General features: G+C 44.4%; 1 protein-coding gene across 1 annotated transcript in view; it reads right to left on the reverse strand.

The window, feature by feature from the left end:
* The window catches only part of LOC138651521 (sacsin-like), a 163540-nt gene that overhangs the window by 94088 nt on the left and 56666 nt on the right, over positions 1 to 12786 (reverse strand). The window contains exon 4 of the mRNA XM_069741786.1: positions 3622 to 3704. Within this exon, the coding sequence (XP_069597887.1) occupies positions 3622 to 3704 (83 nt within the window). The remainder of the gene's footprint in view (positions 1 to 3621; positions 3705 to 12786) is intronic.

Consider the following 12786-nt stretch of genomic DNA (forward strand, 5'->3'; position numbering starts at 1 on the left):
GTCCATTCAACGCATGCGTTAAACGGACTGCACCAACGCTAGTGACTTTTAAAGATCGCGTTATGTGCAGATGCGCCACCTACGCTATCGGTGACGGACCCGGAAACGCTGCAGACCGCGTCCGAGGGTCCGGCGCTGAATGACGGCACATCCCTAACGCATGCAGACTATGAGATGCGTTAGCGATGCGCTACATAGTGGCAGTCAATGGGTGCGCTAACGCACCCGTTACAGAGCATTGGTGCCGCTGAGTAACGGATGCCGTCAGCGCATTGCCTATTGACGCAATGTGAACCTGGCCTAAATGAGAAAAAGTTTTAAAAAAACAAGTTCAGGTTTTTAGAGGGGATAAAAAAAAAAAAAGTCTACTACCCTGAAGTATATAAGGAATATAAAACAAGTAATTGTTAATGGTGCCCAGCTCTCACTGTACAGCTCGTATTCTACCTTCAGGTTGTGTTCACACGTTATGGCATATGCTGCATATGTTCCACCAGTGAATTACCGTAGCAGAATTGTGGAGGAGATTTTTATCTTTTCCACACACTGTGGAGAAAATCCACATTGTCAATAAGGCCTCCATCCAATATCAAGGGTTTTTCCGATACGCATAAATGGTCCGAGTATCAATGTTTGGTCTGTGTGCGAGTTTTTACCATCTAAACTTCATCAGTGATTTTCACATATGAAAAAATAAAATAAATGACAAAGCTTCTCCGGTGCCTTATAATGTTAAACACAAACAGCACACGGACTGTACATTGATGCCCCCATGGGTGGTCCATGCTGAATTTTGATATTTTATAAATATTTTGTTACTGGTAAAAATATGCAGGTATAAAAAGGTCTGTGGATTTGCTGAGTTTTTCCTTGCGTTTTACACGGAACTCATATCGGGCATATCCCACACAGTCATCTGTGGGACAGCAGGAGAATCACCGGTAACGTTACCGCTGGTAAGATTGTTACTGTCGGTCAGAGGGCTGCTGGGTCACGCTGTCAGCAGCAAATGCCACTGTGACCCGCAATAAAAAGCATACCGTAGGTCACTGGCATCAGATGATGAGACTACTACTCCCATCAGCCGACACCTGCTGTCACTGATTACAGCGGAAGCAGGCGGCGGATGATGGGCATAATCATCAGCCGGCGCCTGTGTGCAAAGTAAAAAAATAAATAAAAAGTTAAAAGAAAGAAATTAGTGATTGCTCTCATAGTCATTAGGATTGATGAGGGACATTATGGATTATCTTCACTTTGGAAAGTGAGGAATATTATTGGTTATTTTAATTCATTTACAGGAGACATTGGCATCAGTGGACTGGGCAATGACATGAGTATGGTTTAATTTAGACTCAAAGAAGTCTGTCATTACAAATAAAAAGTTTTTTTCTTTTCTTTACAACTTCACCATGGGGTTAGTAATAAGGGGGTCTTATAGATGCAACTCCATTCCTTATCTCTGGGCTTGATGTCACCTAACAATACAAAGGTGACATCAACCTCCCCCTCCCCCCCCCCACAATTATCACACCACTTCCCAGGGCAAGTGGGAAGAGCAAGGCTAAGTGCAAGAATTGACTCATCTTATGGATGTGCCTTTTCTGGGGCGGCTGAGAGCTGATGTTTTCAGCCTGGGGGGGGAGGGGAGGGGCAGTATCCATGGCCCCTTCCTAGGTTATTAATTTGAGCCCACAGCCATCTGTATAGCCTTTGCTGGTTATTAATTATAAAAGGGACCCCACTTCTTTTATTGGGGTCACCCATTTTAAGAACCAGGATAGGTTAAATATACAGTTGTGAGCTGATATTAATAGCCTGGGAAGCTCCATGGGTATTACTCCCTTCCAAGACTATAAGCAGCTGCCCTCAGCTTTCCCTTTGCTGGTTACGAAAATTATGCGGGAGCCCACACCATTTTTTTTTTCAGAAGAATAATCATTTATTACTTAAATACACGTAGAATAAGCTGTGCACACACACACACACACACTGTACTGATTGTATATGCCACTGACATTTTATATTTCTCTATGCTATGTGTATATATCTAGTCTATTCTGACAGGTTACGCTCCGGTTTTACTGTACTCCATTTTTCTCTCACATCCATTGATTTGCATTGAGTCTAGTCCGATATACGATGACAAATCGCAGCTTGCTACAATTTAATATTCTAGGGTGTGTGATTATTTAACTCTTTACTTACAGGCTTGGTAATGTGGGTGTCAGAGAAGTGCCAGAATTGGCAATTCAAATATGAAGTGCCATTTCTGGGGCAGCTGAAGGCTGGTATTTTTAGACTGGGACGGGGCAAATAAGCATGAAAAAGAAGGTGTTAAACAAGGGAATTACACCACAAAACTTTTTTTTCAGATATCTTTATTTAGCTCCAAAAAGTATTCATTGCACACAAAAAATGCATGCGTTTTTGCTGCAAACAAATTCCTAGAAATGCAGAAATTTCTGCAAATACTCCACGTGTGCACATAGCCTTAATATTCAAACATTTCTTGGATCACAAGTGTTTTGAGCAGATTAAACATATCATAAGCATTAAATATGACTCATGATATAACGGCTTACTTATATGGTCTACAACTACACAACTGTTCAAACGTGAACACTTAAAGGGAAGCTGAAAGCACATACACGTTGGCCGATCCACGGGCAACATGTATCAGGCATTGGCTGTAGAATCTCATCCATACGTGTTTCATTTTCTCTGAAATGCCGCAGCATTTAAATCATACTTTAAAAGCTGCCAGAGGCCGAGCTGCATGGGAGACTAGTCAGACAGGCGGGTCCCTGGTGCCTTCTCCACACCCGCTGCCACTGACCGACAGGTTTCTCCCTTTGCGCATGTTATATAAAGACCTGTCACTCTAGGGCAGTGGGTGGGGAGAAGCCACCAAGGACCCATCTATTAGACTAGTCTCCCTTGTGGCTAGGTCCCCAGCATTTCAGAGTCAAACACACATGGCTGAAATCATGCAGGATGTACTAAGACTGCTGAATATACACACAAAATCCAAAAAGATACCATGAGGATGGAATAGATAAGAGAGATGCAAACACATACCACAAAGCATATACTGACTCTGTTACATATATCATATACGATCTATATTATGTTGTGTGCATCAGGTGAACATCAGCTCTGTCACTGATCTATCACTAGCGGATAGGAGCAAGAGTAATGTCAGGAAATGTTGTCATTCAGGAATATAGGCTGCATTAGATGAACCTTGTCAGAGGACTAGAATGAATCAAGACGGAAGATACCCCAACCAGAGCACATTAACTAAAACAGATGTATACAGGGCAAACACTAAAATCTCTACAGTAATTTTAATAACCTTAATCATCTTTGATAGTTACATATACTGCACCATATAAGCAAAAAAAAATATTTTTTTTGCAGTGCATCTTGAAGTGTTATTTTGCAGAGAAGCATTTGAATTGTAAAAGAAAACAAAGAATAAACATCTTTCAACCAAATACTGTCATTTTTGCTACTGACATGTGCAAATAAGACATTAGATGGTACACTTTAAAATGCACACATCTTTAGCTAAAAAAATAGTGAGAAGCAGAAAAAAAAAAAAAAAAACACACATACTTTAAGTATTTGTCCTCCATCTGGGTATTTTCTCAAAATATTCTGTAGCTGGATGAGAAATGGTGGAGCTCTTTGAAAGAAATCTGCAAAACAAAAGGTTTTCATAAATGTAGCATGATAACCTTGCATACAACATCATAACAGACCTATATGCTACATTCCTATTAATATTTAGCAGCATAACTATGAACACTGTTCGTATTCCATTCTATACAGTCAAAATTGATTGGGGTTATTTGGTACTTTGGTTATTTCTTCCTATGGGGCTAAAAAAAAATCTACAGGCAGGCAGTTGCTAACTATCTGCTATTCTGCCCAGTGATAATCTATGGCGACACTGATTGTGACTCTCCTGCTTCATTTCACCTCACAAACAGAGCAGCACCTTTTCTTTTGCTCTGCTCTGTTGATGGTATGTTACTATGCGTCATTCATGTGTACCATCCATGTGTTAAGCACCGGAATAGAAAGTACAGAAGTTATGATTAGATTAGATTAGATTAGATTAGATTAGATAGGTAGCTACACTCACCAGGCTCTAATAAATACATTTAAAAAGCTGGTGTGGCGTCCACCCATTTTTTGTAACCAGCAAAGGTAAAGCAGACATGTGAGTTCATATTATTAGACTGGAAAGGTCCCTGGTTATTGGGCTCTCCGCAGCGTACAAAAAAAAAGCCTGCAGGAGGCCCAGATTCTGGCGCTTCGCCTTCGATCTAGAGTGCCCTGGTGCGGTGGAAATCAGGATAATGGGGTTTGAGGTTGACATCAGCTGTGAATTAAATACCTACAAAAGAAGGGCACCACACACAAACTAACGTATAAAAAGTCTCTTATTGATAACAAAAAGACCACAAAGTGGTCATAAAATTGCCTAGACAGGCAACGGTGAGACACAACAGACACAAAACAATGGTGGACAGAGAAACCTGGAGGTAACAGCAAGACATGTATGTGCACTTGGTGTGACGATATCATATACAGATGGGATATAGGTATACTAGGTAAAGCGGCAAGGCAAATAAAAAAGCATATAACAAAAGTAATAAATAGTCAGTACTCTAATGAATGCTCTGAACACATATCGCTAAAAAAGGTAGAAATAGGCTAAATATTGCACACAGAACCAGTGTGTACAGAATTGTAAGTAACGAGGCTAAATTAAGCCATATACACGGGTCAGTAGGCAATATGGAAGCCACAATAGCCTAACAAATAACCGCTTAAGATGCCTAATAAACAAGTGTTTACCCAAACTGTGGAAAAGAGCCAGGAGTCCACCACACCCGACGCTCGTTTCCCTGGACGAAGCATTTCCCTGCGAAACGCGCGTCGGGTGTGGTGGACTCCTGGCTCTTTTCCACAGTTTGGGTAAACACTTGTTTATTAGGCATCTTAAGCGGTTATGTGTTAGGCTATTGTGGCTTCCATATTGCCTACTGACCCGTGTATATGGCTTAATTTAGCCTCGTTACTTACAATTCTGTACACACTGGTTCTGTGTGCAATATTTAGCCTATTTCTACCTTTTTTAGCGATATGTGTTCAGAGCATTCATTAGCGTACTGACTATTTATTACTTTTGTTATATGCTTTTTTTATTTGCCTTGCCGCTTTACCTAGTATACCTATATCCCATCTGTATATGATATCGTCACACCAAGTGCACATACATGTCTTGCTGTTACCTCCAGGTTTCTCTGTCCACCATTGTTTTGTGTCTGTTGTGTCTCACCGTTGCCTGTCTAGGCAATTTTATGACCACTTTGTGGTCTTTTTGTTATCAATAAAGGACTTTTTATACGTTAGTTTGTGTGTGGTGCCCTTCTTTTGTAGGTATTTATTTCATATTTGGCTAACCACGATAGGATACATTATTGGTGTTGTGTATCAGCTGTGAATTGCTTAAAAACACAGCTGGTGTTAGTAATGGAGTAATTTATTTAAAAACAAAAACACACCCAGACACTTTCCCTAGTTCACCATTAAAAAAAAAAAAAAGACTGTCCTTAGCTAAAAAGTTTATTATAAAGAAAAGTTCCCACACAGGTCCTCCATAGTCCGGCACTTCCCGCGGTCGGTCGCTCGGTCCCTGAATCCGGCAAACGCTGCGCAGCAAGACCCAGCAACTGAAGAGCAGAAAGGAACAAACCTTTCAAGGGTCAGTTCACTGACAGTTTACATGTTCGCTCGCTGAACATGTTCGAATGGTTCAACGAACATACCCGAATCCCATTAGATTCAATGGGAGACCAAACCTCCCCTGATGGCATCGATATTGAGCTCCAGATACTGCTGCACCATACTCTCCAGTCGTTCACCATGTGTCAGACTTGTACTCTGTTGTGCTGTTGAACGAGCTAGTAAAAATAAATTTTAAAAAAAGTGTGTGAAACAACTCACAAATTGTTTATGCCACTGCTGTTAATGTTTTTTGCAAGGACTCCTTGATGTTCCCTGGGTTTGACGTCTAGAACTGGGATGCACACTGTATGCCTCACTGCTGTCTTGGGGAAAACCATTTTTAAGTTGGTCTACAAGCCTGTTTCGATACTTCGGCATGCGGAGGAAAGGTGGGGGTCATCTGGTACTGTGGATGTAATAGAGTGGCAACCTAGTAGTTAGTACTATTTCTAACCTTAAGATTACAGGCATCATGTTGAAGATAGTGCAGCAAGAAGGCGCTCATGTGGAGCGCTTCCATGAGGTCCAAGTCCATGGTGTGGTGTTGGCAGGGTAACATTCAAGGTTGCTTCCTCCATCCCCTCCCACCAAACACAGACAATAGAGAGGAGATCATTATCCTCTTCATCTCCCAACTGTTGCGCTTCCATCACGTTATACTCTTCCCTTTATTTCTCGGCTCCTGTACTTTCACTAACCGTTTTTTCTAGCACCATGAGCCCCCCTTCGATCGCTGTAAGCCACTCTCCCATGGCACCCGCCTCTGCGACGACCATCTGGAAATTTGAGATATTGGTATGTATTCTGAATCCTCCTCGGCTTCCACCTCTTCCTCTGGGACCATCATCTCCTCACGCAGACTATTCAAATTGTGCTCCAGCATGTAGATGATCAGAGTAGTGATGCTGATGACAACATTATCAGCGTTAACCATTTTAGAAGCCATTTCAAAACTGTGCAGAAGGTTGCAGAGGTCCTTCATCTGTGCCCACTTCAAAAGTGTGCTTTGCACCACGTCCGTACTTCGTTGGCCCAGGCAATGCAAAAGGACATACTGCACCAGTGCTTGTTGCTGCTGCCACAGTCGCAGAGTGGAAATCCACCGTGTTGGAACATGGCAAATAAAATTGTTAACCGGTAGGTCAAAAGACATCTGCAGCGATGCAAGTCGATGACCTGTGGGGTGCGATCATCGGAAGTGAGCACACAGCGACTATGCTTTCTGCCGCAGGAAATGAAGGACCGGATAATGGAGGAGAAATTGTTTTACAACCAGGTTGAGTACGTGAGCCATGCAAGGCACGTGTGTGAGGTTGCCTGACGCAGGGCTGCCACCAGGTTTGCAGTTATTGCATACAGGCTTCCCTGGCTCCAGGTTCAGTGGAGACAGTCTACCTTGGCATGGATAGTAAACAATGAAGGACAGCATCCAATCCAGGTGAAAGTGTTCAAAAATGGATTCCTTTATTTGCCAAAGTGCAACGTTTCAACCCACATGGGTCTTTGTCAAGCATTTGTCAAATTCGGGAGTGGCAACGAAAGAAAGTCTATCCTTATGCCTGACTTGAATAGGGTTTTCCCAGGCCAGAAGGAAGTGGGATAGTCTACCCCCCACCTGGGAAAGACTGTCACTTGGAGGGCTTCCTATCATGAGAGGAACTCCCAAAGGGAAACCCTCTACCTTTTTCCCCCCCTCATTCCATCTATTTTGCGGTCTCGGGGGCCTTCTGCGGAAATATTTCTTACTCCGAAAAGACCTCTTAGGCCTGTTTCACACATCCGTTTATTTCTCGTACCGGAAAAAAACAGTACCGGAGATATCAGTGTCCATGTGTATACTGTGTGTGGCAACCGTGTGCCGCATCAGTACCACACGGACGGCCGCCAGGGAAGAAGCACTTCAGTAAGCGCTGTTCCGTGGCGGCGGGTGCTGAAGCCAGCTCTCATCATTCTCCCCTCCTCTGCTGGCAAACAGAGGAGAATGATAAGTGTTATATTAAAGTCCGAACAGCAGCAGGTGGGGGCTTTTGGGACTCTTACCCCTATCATCCAACACCTGCTGCCGCTAATAACAGTGACAGTAGGTGCGGATGATCGGGGTATTCCACAGCCACCGGCTGGGATCTAAGGAAATGAATGAAAAACCAGACGTGGGTTCCCCCCTATTTTCTTGGACCAACTAGGCAAAACTAAAAGCTGGGGGCTGCAACCCTCAGCTTCTGCAAGGTTGGTTTGTGAAGGAACATGTTAAGAAGGATTCTCCATTTTGTGCTTTTCGACTCCATTTTGTTGTTTTGAATATAAATTTTGTTACTAGACTAAAGTTTACAGCTGTTATGAGACCTTGATTGTTGCAATCTGCCAGGACATGAGACTGAGGGTGCATTGTTCTACGAGACTTTGATGTACAGACTGTTCCTGCATTCTTATAGGTTAAGAACTGTGAGCATGTTCTTATGCTGATTGGTTGAAGTATAATTTCTATGACTATGAAAACTCATACACAATAAACGGGGGCCAGAGATCTGCTCGATCCCCCACACAGAGGCACGAGTCTCCGTCTGGTCATTTTCAGTTGCCGGCAACGCCCTTTAGATTAATTTGGAAATCACTGAGTCAACCGTGAAGGATCAGTTTAGATCCTCCCTCAACAGTTGGCGCCCGAAAACGTGGGGCCCCAAACAGGAATGCCTCTGCCCCCCGGAGGACAACAAGACAAAGGACCCTCGGACCGGACACAGGCACTGGAAAATTGGGACTGATCATCCCCCACAACAACCACGGTAAGTTGGCAGTTATACTGTCCAGACTGACCGTTTGGTGTGGTTTTCCTGTGTTTGTTGCTGCAAAGAGGATCTGAGGTTTGTCCCCGATGGTGGGGTGATTCTTGGGTGGAATCATATAGAGGTGTAGTTCCGTTGGGAGCCGAGTGCTCGAACCGTACCTCATAAGGGACGGACACCCCGGATTGACCAGTGATGTAATTCTCTTTATAGTCAAAATATCCTGAATTCCTGATCACTGTTAGAATCAGGCGTGGTGAGGTGATCGAAGATGGGTAGGATGCGTAACTCAGGAATATATAGATATACCGTATATGTGTATTTCTAGAGGTATCCGGAGGGTTAGTTTGAGACGGCCCTCCTCCTTTCGTTGAGTACCGCGTTTTTGGGTTGTCCCAGAGGGGGACAGGTAAACCTAGTGAAACAAACTAAAACGGCCGCTCTGGTATTGTGCACGACTAAGTAAGGATATTTAGCTCTAAAGTAGAATCAGTTTCCGTGTGTGTGATGAATCTGATATTGTTAGCCCAAAGACGGGGAAAGAACTCTGTCAGGAATGCAGGAAAATATTGAAAATATTCTCAGTCATTGGTTTTTCTAAGGTGTTCTGGCATGTGAATTGTGTGATGAAGGTTTTGTAGAAATTAATTAAGTCTGAGAACTGCTGTATGCCGTTTCTGTGTGAAATTTCCAAGATGGGAGGGGTCAAACAGCTGCGCTATTGCTTTCTTTCTGTGTTGAGGAATGCTGTGATGTTCTTATCTGTTCTGCGTTTCTGGTATGGAGGGGGCACAATGCTGCGTCCTCTCTGAATTTTCTATCTTTGTGTAGTATATGCTGGGAGATCTGTGCTTTATTTAAAGCAATAGTACAATATTGTATTGAAGTAGAAAGAAATATTGTAAGTTTAAAGTAAAAAATGGCGCCTAGTTTTAGAAGGAAACTTGAAAGAGATTGGTTGGTTATCAGTGTAATTGAAAGATTGGTAAAAGATTCACCTGCTTCAAGTTGAATGGTTGATATATAGCTAATTAAGAATTAACAGAGAAAGTGAATTCGGATTTGTTTTTGTTACGTTGAAAAAGGAAAGTTGTCTATTGCTATGACAAAAACTGGATGTTTGTGGTACAAGAAGGAACTGAGAAAGTGATTGAGGGTAATGTGTTAGAAAGACAAACAATTAAAAATGATGATCTGGAACAGGGGGTCTCCCTGCTAGATGATAAGGTCCCTCCCCAGGAAATCAAGCCTCTTCTCCCGACTGTAAGCCCTGTGCCCCTTAACCCCAAAGCACCAATATATCCTGGACTGCTGAGAAGTTCTATGGTCGTCTTATGGTAGTATTTAAAGATCTGGGGTTTTCACTGTATAATAAAGCCCATTCACACCTTTTTGCAGTAGCTTTGATGTCCGGCCTTAAATCTGAATTGAAAGAGGCAATAATGTCAGTTAGATCCGATATTGAGACTTCCACTCCACATGATGCATTAAAAGTAGTAAGAAAGAGAAAAAAAAAAAAAGGTGTTCAGAACTTAACCCACTCTGTATCAACAGGGAAGGCCAAGGTTAAACCAGTAGCTGCGGGGCGTGGCCTAGCGAGCGATGTGAGCGGACGTGCGACGGATCTCTCTCCCCGCACCGCTCCTAAATCCTCACCCTTGAAGGCGCCGCCGAGCGCCGAAAACCGGGCGAAGTTGCTCCGCAGGACCCCTGGGCACGGAGGAGAGTGCCGGAGGCAGCGAAAGGAGAAGAGCGGTAATGCCGCGCAAAAGACAGTCAGCGCCCGCGGCTGGCGCGAAAATCCAAGATGGCGCCGTGGCAGAGGAGGAGGCGGCCAGAGCCAGCACCGCATACCGCCGGAGGCTTGAGGTAATCGCCCGGCTGGAGCGGTTTGCTCGGACAGAGGAGGGGGGTGCCCTGCTGCTGGGCCCTGAGGGGCCAGATGAGGAGGAAGTCCCGCAGAGACAGGAGAGAGGAGGGGATGACACCCTCAGTGTGGTGGAGGAGCGGCTTTCTCCAGGGAAGAGGCAGGAGATGCAAGAGACAACTAACATGTCACCCACCGCCAGTCCAGTGCAGGCTAAGGACTCTGGGGGTGCGCAGCAATCAAACGTGGGGGAACCTACACTGCAGGACATTTTCTCAGTCGTTATACACTGCAAATCTGCCCTGGCTGCGCTGAACCTAAGGGTAGACGATCTAACAGTTGAAATGAAGTCCCTTAATTCTGCTATGCGTAAAGTGGAGAAAAGAGTGGAGGTGGTGGAGGAGCGCGTGGGCAGTGTGGAAGATCAGACAAATGAACTGTTGAAAAGAGAAAAGAGATACATTCAGCGCATTGCAGAACTGGAATTTAAAACAGATGACCTGGAAAATCGTTCCCGTAGGAACAATCTAAGAATAATTGGGGTGCCGGAGAAGGTGGAGGGGAATAATCCTACGGAATACATTGAGGCATGGCTCAAAAACTCGGTGGGAGGAGCAGACCTTACCAACCACTTCTCCGTGGAGAGGGCCCATAGAGTCCCCACCCGGCCCCTGCCGCCTGGATCCCCCCCTCGAGCTCTGCTGGCAAAAATTTTGGACTATCGGGACCGGGAAACTCTACTAAGGAAGGCCAGGATCAGTGACGGACTGAGCATAGACGGAAATCGGATCTCCATTTATCCGGACTACTCGGCATCGGTGCAGAAACTGAGAATGAGGTTCGGCGAGGTCAAGAGGCGGCTCCGAGACCTGGACCTAAAATATTCGATGTTATACCCGGCTAAGCTCAGGGTGGTGGCGCTGGACCGTGTTCATTTTTTCCAGAACCCGGAGGAGGCTATGCACTGGCTAGATACCAATACTAAGAAAATTGGCGAGGATCGGAGCCGATGAGACTGACGCTGAGACTTCGTCATTCATTTGTTTATACCCCCTGATGGTGATTTTTGAACTTGTCTTACAGAATGCACCCAAAAGTTTGAAATAGTGTGCTCGGCGGCGCAAAGAATATTTCATGTTGATAGCGGTGGGAGGGGGAGAGATGGACTGCAAGGGGCTCAGTTCTAGGTTGTATCAAGAGCTCTCAGTTCTCATACAGAGAAAGAAAGTTTGTACTAGTTGAATTCTATTGAGTTTTAGATGGGGAAGTTGGGAAAGGGGGATGGGAGGGGGTGGGGGGGTGTCGGGGGAGACCTGAAGGAGACTGCTCTAACTCATTGTTTTTTCTCTAGAAAATGGGAGGGGACGTTAATATTATAAGCTGGAATGTTAGGGGGTTAGCGGACGCCACTAAGCGCGCGGCAATATTTCAGTATCTTCTGAAACAGAGGCCCTCGGTGATCTGCCTGCAAGAAACCCACCTAGTGGAGGAAAAAGTTGATATATTACAGAAACGGTGGGTGCGCAAGGCGTATCATTCGACGTTCTCTAGTTACGCGAGGGGAGTGTCAGTCTTAATTCACACTAATACCCCATTTGAGGAAGTTGAGGTTAAAATTGATACGGATGGTCAATACGTTTTGTTAGTGTGTAAAATCCTTGACTGTTTAATGTGCATAGTATCATTGTATATACCTCCGCCATACTCTGGAAGGAAGATCCAGGACATATTGGAGGCTATAAGAGGTTGGGATGGGATCCCCCTTCTGGTGGTGGGTGATGTAAACAATATAGCAAATGACCACTGGGACAAGAGTAACCACGCATCACAGCGCAGGGACGGTAATGACACTCCCTTTGGTAACTATCTCAGAGAAATTGGTTGGATTGATTTATGGAGGGTCCGCAATCCCAATACATATTCCTATTCCTGTTACTCGACTACATACGGCTCGATGTCAAGAATTGATGTTGCCTTGGGTAACGATAGGATGAACGAACTGTTAAACGGGGTGGAATATAATCCCAGAATTTTATCAGACCATAGCCCAGTTCGGGTCTCTCTAAAGTTGTCAGGTCAGGTTGGATTAAGGAGGGCGGGTTGGAAAATTCACCCAGTCTGGCTACAAATTTTGGACATGGCAAAGGTGGGAGTAGAGATAGAGGAATTTTTCAAAATTAATGAAGGGAGCGCGGAATGCCATGTAGTGTGGGACACCATGAAAGCTTATTTAAGGGGAATTTTGTTTAGGGATATCTCAAGACATAAGACAAGGACCAAAGAGCGGGATCAGGGCGTTTTAGAGGAGTTGAAAGCAGCAGAGGCGGCATT

This window comes from Ranitomeya imitator, chromosome 10, assembly GCF_032444005.1.
Source record: "Ranitomeya imitator isolate aRanImi1 chromosome 10, aRanImi1.pri, whole genome shotgun sequence".
Classification (NCBI taxonomy): Eukaryota; Metazoa; Chordata; class Amphibia; order Anura; family Dendrobatidae; genus Ranitomeya; species Ranitomeya imitator.